Below are 11,592 nucleotides of genomic sequence, written 5' to 3' on the forward strand. Positions count from 1 at the left end.
AATGCTGTTCACAAGGGAAGCTCTTAATAACGCACGGGCCGTAACTGGCCATTATCCGACTGTAATGATATTACAGACCCAATTACCCGTCATTAGACAGGCTTCTCTGCATCTTATGTGCGTTGATCCAATCCCACCCTCCTCTTCCAAATTTCAGCTGCAGTTTGGAGCCTCATTTCGCCTCTCCATAGAGACTCCGGCGTCTGCGCCGTGATGTCCCAGATGCGCTTTAAAACTAATTGAAAGGGTCCTGTGGTATATGTTTATCTGCGGAAGCTATAAAAATCGTGGGACCCCTTGCTGTGAAGAAAATCAAAATTCTGGCCGTTGTAAATGTTGTGATATGCCAGCCCCTTGTAAAGTGGACCCGGTAACCCACCTAACGAGCAGTCAATCTCAAACCCAACATAGAAGCAACCAAATAAAGAAGTGCACCGGCTGTGTGTATGTGTGTGTTTATGGTCAGTGAATAACCACTGGTATAACAGCAGAGTAATCTGCAGGGGGAAAATATTTACATTTTCAGGTAGGCTACCTGGGAGAGTTGTTTCCCACCCGGGTCGGCCCCTGAAGCACGCATCGCACACACGCACGCACGCACACACACACGCACGCACACGCACGCGCACGCACACACGCACGCACGCACGCACGCACGCACGCACACACACACACACACACACACACACACACACACACACACACACACACACACACACACACACACACACACACACACACACACACACACACACACACACACACACACACACACACACACACACACACACACCGAGATGGTCCCACTCACAGTGAGAAGACAAAGACACGGTAATCCGATTAGAACCAATTAGGCGTGAGATTCTAAAGGCAGCAAGAGCTGAAGCCTCAAAACACTGTAGACATCTGGGCACTCCCAGAGAGAGAGGGAGAGCGAGAGAGAGAGGTAGAGTAAAAGGAAAAGGAAGATGAACTCAGAGAGGGATGTTGAGGGGGAAAGAGGGGAGTGAGTAATAACGAGAGTGAGAGAGGTTGTAGAGATAGTGGGACAGAGAGAGGGAAAGAGAGAAAAAGAGAGAGAGACTGTGACTGGAACTGGAACTGCCGGTTCCTGAGACAAACAGGAAACTTATCGCGCCCTCTCAGGATCCTCTCCTCCTCGCTCCCTGGACCAGCGCAAGACAAATACACAGCAGGTATCTCAGACAGCGGGAATATCTATCAGATAGGCCTATCTACAATTTTCTATTATAGATAGGCTACATCATTTACAATAATTTATATTACTTTTATTGCAAGAGGCAACTGGGCATCATTTATGATTTGTCTCTTTAAAACATTTGGTGAGTGCTGCCCTGTCTTATCCTAATGGACTATATGATGAGGATAATTCTCAGCAAATAACTTTGGAGTGAGCACATGGCTTTCTTGTTATGTCATGTTTTATTCCAATGTTTTATAGCCTAATGGCATGGTTTGTTTACTTACTTTTATAGTTGGTTTATTTGGGTGAAGAGCAGGGAGTTTTGTGGAGTGTCTTTAGTTGATCTACTTTGTCATTTGTAATATCAACACTATAATAATTTCACTGATTACGCAGTTTGACTAATGTCAAATATCCATACAGACAACTTGGACACATCTGGACCCGCAATTCTCTGATCTGCAACTGAAATTATTTGGTTTATTTTCAGATTTCTCCGTGATATCGGGCTTTTGTCCACACAGATCCACAGATAAACGAAGCCACCTAGAAAACCATAATGTTTTACTTCCACTGTCCCCCTCAGCTGGATGGAGAATGTTGTCGGACTAATACATGTAAGTAGGCTAAACCGTAGCCTAAAATGCAGCAACTTTTGGCTGAGTCGCCATAGATAGGCTAGAACGTGTTGACTGTGGTTTTATCTGGGAAAAGCAGGCTTATAACTACTTCAGTCTATAACTTCTCTATCTTTGCAATCACGTTTAAATATCTGTAGCTACCCCTGAATAGGCTGTAAGAAAAGTGGTTTAAGTTGTATGACTCTGCAATCATCTGAATAACATATTTGTATCACTTTATTTCATTGTGGTAAATAAAGTGTGTGTGTGTGTGTGTGTGTGTGTGTGTGTGTGTGTGTGCGCGTGTGTGCGTGTGTGTGTGTATGTATAAATATATATAGCCCCGGGGCTGAGGCAGGTGTGTTGTCCCATCTGCAGCCACATATGTTTTGATGTCATGCCTCTCAGACCGGGACATCAATGTTTTCATGGCTCTAATAACATGAATACACTAGATCATAGTTCATTTCAATGGGCCATCTTATTTACTCACATCCTAAAAATATACAACTGCTTAATTAGTATTTTGTTCATTTAGGTTTGTTATTTTTGTTGTAAAAATAATTTGCAAAATGTTTCCATGTCGGGTTTTAAGTGCAAACAAACAAAGGTATATTACATTTATTTATACCGACAAGTATTTTTATTGGAACATTTCTTAGATGATGTTGTTATGTTTCCAGTGAACACCAACGGGTTTCCCAACCATTCGTCAGCAGGTGATTTTGATGACGGCTTTCTGCGGAGAAAACAGCGTAGAAATAGAACAACATTTACGCTGCAACAGGTAGCAACCAATTATAAAACTCTGGACTGCTTAGAAATGTAACTCTGTAGACTACATTGTTATAACGAACTGAATCCAGTGTGAACAAAACCATGTGTCAAGCTAGCTAGGCTACACACATTTAATTTTCCATAATAATGTTGACAACAATTATTATGATGATGCTTAACATTATTTCCACCATAAAAATAAAATGTATCACTTCCTTATTGCTTGCAGTTATTTTAGTTAATAGCATTTTGTTGCCTAGTTAGACTAGTCATCTTTTGCCTCTAAAAGTAGGCTAGACTACTTACCAAAACAGACATTTTGTAGATTTCGTAGATTTCGTTCAAAAACCATCACACCAAAATATACAATTGTGTGTAGTATTATGAATATGAATAGTAAACTCGCATAACTTTAAAACAGCATATTATATTTTCCCCTTTCTCAGTTGGAGGCTTTGGAGGCTGTGTTCACGCAGACTCACTACCCCGATGTTTTCACACGTGAGGAACTGGCCATGAAGATCAACCTGACTGAGGCGCGTGTCCAGGTGAGCACACACACAAGGCACTCTGTCATTCTCTTGATGCGCTTTAATAATTTATCCACTTCGATCTAAAGTCCCCTGTTTTGGGGACCTGCATTGTTCTGGTACCAGTTCCGACCGACATTTTCACTTATAAATCAATCTGTGGACGCCATAGATTGGAATGGTTTGCATATAGCAGTAGCCCTGATTCTCACAGACACATATACTGTATATGGTGTATAGCAGGATGTGAAATCTGACACCACTTGAAGCTGGGATGTTCCTCCTACCATTTAATTTGCTTTTCCGACTGTCCATCAACTCCAGGCTGAACCCTATGTCACAACCACTATCAACACATATGCCTCTAAACCTTTCATCATAATGCAGTGGAAGAGAGTGATTCTGTTGCTGTAGCACATTCAGAGATCAATTTATAGCCAGTAATCTAAAATAATACATAGATTTTAAACAAAATACACTTTCTGTTTGTCATAGATGGACAATATTAATATGAGCTGAAAGGTGAGTTCCTACCGAGTTCAGGAACCAAAGCTAGAGCTCTGTGAGATGTTCACAGCTATGGGGGCAGATGTTTTGATAAAGAGAGACCTTTAGAAAATATGGACATTTTCTCTAGCACTAAATATACAAATATGTATTTTACAGTTTTATGGAAGGTGAAATCTTATAGTTAATCATTTTAGAAATATATTATATTTAGAACATAAATAAGTAATTTGAAGTCTTATTCGTACAGTTTTGTTGAATAGGAAATACATCATATAAAATATAAATATTTACTTGAGCTTGTGTCCTCAAAAGTGACTACACACTGGCAATGTATAACTCTTTTTTACCAGAAAGGTGAGATTTGAACCTTTCTTGGAGTATGCAGCATTACCAGTTGTTGTTTATGGCCCTCTCATGATAAATGATTACTTTTGGGGATGAAGTAGATTACATTTTCGATTACATTTAGTTACATTTAAGACGTTTTAATAACATCAACATAATGGTGAATATTAGATTAAGTTGATTAATCGGTCATTCAAAATTAACCAGCGATAATGTTCTTCACTAATTTGTCGACATCTCAAAGGCTAACAAAAAAGACATCATCCATGTATGTCCATTTCCATGGCTCGGAAAAAAGAAGAAATAAGGGATGCTTTTAAAGACAGCAGTAGATAAAAATGTTAAGACAGCATTAAGGATGTGCACGCTCGCACCTCTCAAAGGCGGTGCGCACATACACAAACACACCTTAACATTATTTAAAAATTTGTCCATTTATATTCTGCCCCTGCCCTCCACATATGCGTGGTTATAAACTTGTTCAGTTGTAATTGAATTCAGTGTGTCCTGTATGTAATTCCATGCATTCCTGATTTGCTTTTGGGGTTTGTTGTGAGCGCAGATCTAATTGTAGGAAATATAATAGTTAGGCTTTGCTTCCCCTGGGTCATCTTACTATCGCTTAAGGCCGACAGCACGCTGCATAATAGAATCCCGAGCTGTAAATTAGGGATTGTAAACAAATTATTCTGTTCTAATCCGATTACAGCATTCTTATTATTAAATCTGAACATGAATCGGATGCAGCATACAGGGGACATTATTATTAGAAAATAAATGTCCTTTCTGTTGTAGTGTTGGATGGCTTGTCTTTATGTGCATGTCAATGGATTTCCCCCCTCCTTAAAGCAGCAGCCAAATGGAGATTAATGTTGCAATTACCGGCCATTCAGAGAGACGGGATCACGACTCTTAACTGTAAGGTGCTGTAAGGTGCAGGGGTGAGATAGTAGTCTCACAATGGCAACAAGCCGCCATATTGTTGTCCTGTCACTAAACCAAACTGTTGTCCTTTTCTTTTATATCGACTGAATGCGATTCGTTTTGTTTGGATGCTGACATCATTGTACCTCGGCTCGTCACACAATAGTGACTGTTCTGTCCCGCGTGCAGGTTGCATGCAGTCGTTCTGATTCGCACTCCCGTCCAACCCATTCCATTCACACACATCATGATTAATGCGTGCGCGAGCGCAGTCTTAATCGAATCTGATGTTGTCAAACAATCACTAAATAGGGGAATAAACGACTTAATCACAGTTCTCTCACTCAGGCACCCAACTGTTATTGGGAAGTCATTAAAATATGATAATGAAAAATTGCTCAATTAAATGTTGTTATAGGAAATGACCTTCATTCAATTAGGATATAGTAGTTGGCAGTATGTAGCGGGCTGGAGACTATGGGTAGGTGAAGTTTGGGAGAAGTTGCAGTGCAAAGTCATTCAGGCAGAGAGCTTTAGTCCAACACACACACACACATGCACACAAACACAGGGACTTTTATACCTTTATATTATCATGAACCAAAAATGACATTTCTTTTTTTGTACACATAAGATAGTTAAATCACCATATTTCGGTGCAGAGACATGATTCGTGAAATCTGTCAATTTTCTGACCGACTGTATCATACCTTCCACTCCTGGGTGCATAAATACAAAGATGCTGATCAGTGTCTCTTTTGAAAATAGATTTTATATCAATGAGACTAAACAACACGTCAACATACAAAAGTAGGTATTCGTTAGACTACTTTAAATTGCACAAAGGAGAGAGCAACATTTAGTTTTTTCCTCCTCTCCTCCTGTCTAGGTGTGGTTCCAGAATCGTAGGGCCAAGTGGAGGAAGACGCAGAGAGGGAGTACAGACCCCGACGGAGGTAAGGAGCAGATAAACGAGGGAGGCACTCCTCCGTCCAGGAGTCTGAACTCCCAGTCTCCTGTGGACCAGAGCAGGAAACAGAAGGAACCTCTGGAGATGCAGCAGAGGTGAGAGAACAGGGATGTGGACATAGAAGGGGACAGAGATGAGTTTCTGGGGAGTGTTCTCCATCAGAGTTAGGCCTCTTCTCCCATTACAAGTTTTTACCAGTGGCCAGTGACGTTGACACTGTACACTGTCATGGGGTATTGAATGCCTGAATTTGGGGATTCTGATTTAGCCACTGTCCATGGTGCTGAAATCTTGCTCTCCCTGTGGCCAGTAATGTTGCAACTGTACCTCATGGCAGCTGTCCACTGTTACTTGGTGCTGAACAACAGATCACAGGAGTCTGATTGTGCAGCTGTCCGTGGTGCTGAAATTGCAGATCACATTTATTTGCTTGTTGTTTACATCGGACCTTCCACACGTGATTAATTCACCACAAATGGTAACGCACTCATCTTCCCCTCGTCTCTCCTCCTCACTCCTCTTCACTTTCCTTCAGTTGCAGGATAACCATAATCTCTTATCTCTGCTCTGAGTCATTTTAAACCAACCTCAATCCTCTCTCTCCCCCCAGTATGAACCGAGCCATAGGTCCTGGTGGGCCGTTCTTCCCATCCTGTCTACCAGGGACCCTCCTGAACTCAGCCACCTATGCTCAGGCTCTGTCGCATGTTGCCACAATGAAGGGTACGCAAGATTCAGAACGTAGCACAGTGTTGCAATGTTGTTTTTCATCACAAAAGTGGCGGCTCCTTTTATATACGCTGCGGCATTCAATATACTTTTGTACTATCTGAAATTTGAGATGCGCCATATCATTCCTTCCGCAGCTGTGGGTGCAGTATTGTCGCTTGATTCCTTGATCTGATCTATAGGCTATATAGGCTATTCATCAAAGTAGTGTATTTTGCATTGATAACCAAATGTAATCTCAGAAACTGTTCAAACAGTAAACCAAACAACAAGAATCCACTCAAAAAGCTATTTTGTTTAGAAGTAATAACTGTTTTTTCCAGGCTATTGTGAAATGGTAGAACCTACTGTAGCCAACTAGCTAGACATGTGCTTTTTTCTCTGTGAACTAAACATGATGACGCTCTATTTTGAGCCGATATTGGAATGAATACACAAGCAGCATATCAAACCGGGATAATGTTTTACACTAAACCATCAATATAATATACAATATATGACCAAAAGTATGTGGACACCTGCTCGTTGAACATCTCATTCCAAAATCATGGGCATTAATATGGAGTTGGTCCCCCCTTTGCTGCTATAACAGCCTCCACTCTTCTGGGAAGGCTTTCACTAGATGCTGGAACATTGCTGTGGGGACTTGCTTCCATTCAGCCACAAGAGCATTAGTGAGGTCGGGCACTGATGTTGGGCGATCAGGCCTGGCTCACAGTCGGCGTTCTAATTCATCCCAAAGGTGTTTGATGGGGTTGAGGTCAGGGCTCTGTGGCAGGCCAGTCAAATTCTTGTGGACATCGATCTCGACAAACCATTTCTGTATGGTCCTCGCTATGTGCATGGGGGAATTGTCATGCTGGAACAGGAAAGGGCCTTCCCAAAACTGTTTCCACGAAGTTGGAAGTACAGAATCATATAGAATGTCATTGTATGATGAAGCGTTAAGATTTCCCTTCACTGGAACTAAGGGGCCTAGCCCGAACCATGAAAAACAGCTCCAGACCATTATTATTCCTCCACCAAACTTTACAGTTGACACTATGCATTCGGCAGGTAGCGTTCTCCTGGTATCCGCCAAACCCAGATTCATCCGTCGGACTGCCAGATGGTGAAGCGTGAGTCCAATGGCGGCGAGCTTTACACCAGTCATTGCGCATGGTGATCTTAGGCTTGTGTGAGGCTGGTCGGCCATGGAAACCCATTTCATGAAGCTCCAGACGAACAGTTATTGTGCTGACATTGTTTCCAGAGGCAGTTTGGAACTCAGTAGTGAGTGTTGCAACTGAGGACAGGCGATTTTTACGCGTTATGCACTTCAGCACTCGGTGGTCCCGTTCTTTGAGCTTGTGTGGCCTACCACTTCGCGGCTCAGCCATTGTTGCTCCTAGACGTTTCTGCTTCACAATAACAGCACTTACAGTTGACCGGCGCAGTTCTAACTAGGCAGAAATTTGATGCACTGGTATCCAGTGCATCACTGGAAACGTGGTATCCTATGACAATGCCACGTTGAAAGTCACTGAGCTATTCAGTAAGACCATTCTCCTGCCAATGTTTGTCTATGGAGATTACATGGCTGTGTGCTACATTTTATACACCTGTCAGCAACGGGTGTGGCTGAAATAGCTGAATCCACCAATCTGAAGGGGTGTCCACATTTTTGTATATATAGTGTATATATATGCACGTAGATCGACGGAGAGAAGCTTGTAGTAACCTTAACAGTTAACACAACTAATGGTAAGAGGAGAGGAGGAGGCAGGTGATGGTGATGATGATGATGGTGGTGGTAATGATAGACATACCCTACTGTATTTGTAAGAAACCCTAAAACAATTTTCTGACCCTGACCTGTGTGTTTATTTATTTGTGTGGGTGTGTGTGTATAACCAGGCGGTGGTCTGTGCTCTTGCTGTGTTCCTGACCCCATGGGCCTGTCCTTCTTGCCCCCCTACGGTTGTCAGGGCAACCGTACAGCCAGCGTGGCAGCCCTGCGGATGAAGGCCCGTGAGCACTCCGAGGCCGTCCTGCAGTCAGCCAACCTGCTGGGGAATGGCCATGGGCATGGCGCTGGAGTAGGAGGCCTGCCCAGGGTCGGGGTATCCGGGGATGGGTTGAAAAGGCCCAGGATGGAACCTGCCCTGGGAGTCATATCTGGATCAGTGTCGGGTGTTTCTGGAGCCGTGGGGAGAGGAGCAGGGGGCGGACTTACTCTCAGCCCAGGCTCCAAGGCCCCGACTCAGGGTAGCGGGTCTGACATGAACCCCCTCTGCCCCAAGGAACCACTGGAGAAAAAGTGAGTGTGTGTCTGTGTTCGCTGCCAAGAGGAAACAGACGTACGGACAGTGAGGATGTACAGACAGACGGACGGACTGGGACTTTAACTCCTGTAGTGTGACTGTTCCTGTTGTTATGACCACTTTCCCTCTCCCTACTCCCCCTAAAGCACAAATATGTAAGTAAGGAGTGGGTACCCGGAAAATCATACTATATGGATTTAGCTATCAAGATATTTATTTGATTGTGATTTATTTATTGTGGGTGAATATTGCTGAATGCCGTGGAGCTGGTGCAGAACCTTTATAATGGACTCTATATGGGCTCTTTGTAAGGGATAACTTGAATACATTGTGTGTGTGTGTGTGTGTGTGTGAACAGAGACCCTGGCTGATGTGAATCTGAGGCATTTCTCTTTCTCTCTCACCTTGGCTACACACTCTTCCTTGTGTACTATTAGAGTATTGTGTTACAGAACGTCACCAGACAATGTAACATGTTATGTTTGTATTCTTATGACCACATGTAAAACACAACGTGAAATATTGACGATTCCATTGTTTCACTGGAGCTATGGTCATTATTGTTCAGGTTTTTAGGCTAGCGACCAGAGAGAACTCCAACTAATTATTTATTTATCTTTTTTAACTGACAGGGACAGTGCACATGAATCAATATATACATTTTCACATCAGTTGAAGCTGACGTTGCTTCGCTGTCCCTTGGCTAATAGATATGATACAACAGTTGTGTTGATATCAGGGCTGTTGCTAATATTTATTCAGTCTGTTAGCACTTCTGTAGTATTACTAGCGTTAGCCAAACCCAGATCACTTTAGTCCTGTTGTCTAAAACAATTAAAGATGTATTCTCTCCTGTTGCCTCCCGCCACAGCCATCTGCTCCTATCCATTATTCATCAGCTTCCCTTAAAGCTGGAGAGACGAGAGCGATCATTGTTCTTATTATTTATTTACTTTTAGGAACGCCAACGCCACTCACTGCTTTTCTTTTCTCTCTCTCTCTCCCTCTCTCACTCTCTGTCTCTTACTGTCTCTCTCTAGCCTTCTCCACCTCTCCCTCTCTCTCACATGCCTCCCCCTCTCTCTCTCTCTCTCTCTCTCTCTCTCTCTCTCTCTCTCTCTCTCTCTCTCTCTCTCTCTCTCTCTCTCTCTCTCTCTCTCTCATGAGATGCATCACCAGGTTTCAATAACCCATTGAACATGATACATGCTAATTATTAATGCCAAAATGTATATTTACAAAACACTTTTTTAAACACCCAGAGCCTCCTTCATGGTTCATCAGCAATTGTTGATTAATTAATGAATTTGTCCTTTTATTTATTTATTTAATTTTTTTATTTTCCCCAGATCAGATTGAGAATATTTAACCGCAGCGAGAGAGAGCACACAAAGACCAGAACTTAGTCTGATTCAATTTGCGTCCTTTTCAAGAAATCACTTTTGTTAGTCAATAACGCAATTAAGCAAACTACACACAAAAGAGCATTAATAATTGATGGTGAATTGTGTATTACCACAAAGTACTAGGTTAATAATTAATAATGAAGGAGACACCCTGGTGACATGGAGGAGGGAGATAATGTCAGAAGGCCAGGATGGAGAACTCACACTTTTATTCTCTCCTCTCATTCTGTATCTCCCTTTCTATCATTCTCTCTCTATTTCCCCTGTATCTTTCTTTAATCTCTCTCTCTTTCTCTCTTGTCTTTCACTCTGAAATCGACTGCATGCTGTGCATAGTTCATATCTATTAATAAAGTGAAGATTTAATTGAATCTTTGAGTCATTGAGTTATATTGTTAATGTGTTTGTATGAGCAAGAATTCTCTCTGGCTTATTTTGTTTTACACTTTGTAAGCAAAACAAGTAAAACCTCATATGAAACAAAGTCCCATGCATGTATTTTGTTGAGTGTGCATGATTATACTCTAAAATGTGGATACAATTGTGATGCTTCTATTCAAAACTTTTGACCAGTGATTGTGTTTTCCAATCTAAACTAAGTAGCAATGAAACTCATGTAACATTGAAATGCTGGCCAGATTTATACAGTAAGGAAAGGGAAGTTTATTTGTATTTTTGCATTACTCCAGTCATTGTAGCACATATTGTTCAAAATATCTATTATCCAATCAAGCCCAATCAAGGATGACTTGATTAATCATATCATACAATGGTAATACGTAAATGTATGCGTTTGAAAAATGCAATGACATGGCAGCAAATTATAATATTGTGTAAACTTATTATAACAATGGTTATATTGTGTGTACTTATTATACCAATACTTATTATAACAAATGTACACTGCTTCTGAAAATGGAACATTTATTATATCATGTGGCTGACATTGACATACGGTCTAAAACTCACAAAAGATTCAGACAAACCATTTAAATCTCTCCAAATTGAATACAGTGGTTTTGGAATTGAATCATAAAAAAAACGATTCCGGTCTTATAACGGTTCCGATCATCATAAGTTCTGTATAGCACTCATAATTCACTGCTTTAATATGCCATAAACAAGTCAAGTTGCTGTTGACATCCCCGCTGTGCATATGGCATCTGTGATAATTCTGTCACCTAAAATAAGTCCTGCAGCAGTTTGTGGAGCATTGTTATATTAAATTAACTGGAGCGCAGCCGGAAACACAAACTGACAGAATGAATACAGAG

General features: G+C 41.6%; 1 protein-coding gene across 1 annotated transcript; it reads left to right on the plus strand.

The window, feature by feature from the left end:
* Window positions 1-939: 939 nt before the first annotated feature.
* LOC139570612 (dorsal root ganglia homeobox protein-like) lies at window positions 940-10,996 on the plus strand. Its single transcript, XM_071392617.1, has 7 exons — window positions 940-1,196; window positions 1,695-1,821; window positions 2,508-2,611; window positions 3,048-3,149; window positions 5,800-5,975; window positions 6,491-6,603; window positions 8,506-10,996. Exons 2-7 carry the CDS (start codon window positions 1,764-1,766, stop codon window positions 8,910-8,912), a joined length of 960 nt encoding a protein of 319 aa, XP_071248718.1. The 5' UTR covers window positions 940-1,196; window positions 1,695-1,763; the 3' UTR covers window positions 8,913-10,996.
* Window positions 10,997-11,592: the final 596 nt, after the last annotated feature.

The sequence above is a fragment of the Salvelinus alpinus genome, chromosome 3, assembly GCF_045679555.1.
Source record: "Salvelinus alpinus chromosome 3, SLU_Salpinus.1, whole genome shotgun sequence".
Classification (NCBI taxonomy): Eukaryota; Metazoa; Chordata; class Actinopteri; order Salmoniformes; family Salmonidae; genus Salvelinus; species Salvelinus alpinus.

Excerpts from the sequence above, each read along its gene's own strand:
- LOC139570612 (XM_071392617.1), top strand. The coding sequence starts at position 1,764 with ATGTTTTACTTCCACTGTCCCCCTCAGCTGGATGGAGAATGTTGTCGG. Across the intron at positions 3,150-5,799 it reads TGACTGAGGCGCGTGTCCAG|GTGTGGTTCCAGAATCGTAG; the intron begins GTGAGCACACAC and ends CCTCCTGTCTAG. Across the intron at positions 5,976-6,490 it reads CCTCTGGAGATGCAGCAGAG|TATGAACCGAGCCATAGGTC; the intron begins GTGAGAGAACAG and ends CTCTCCCCCCAG.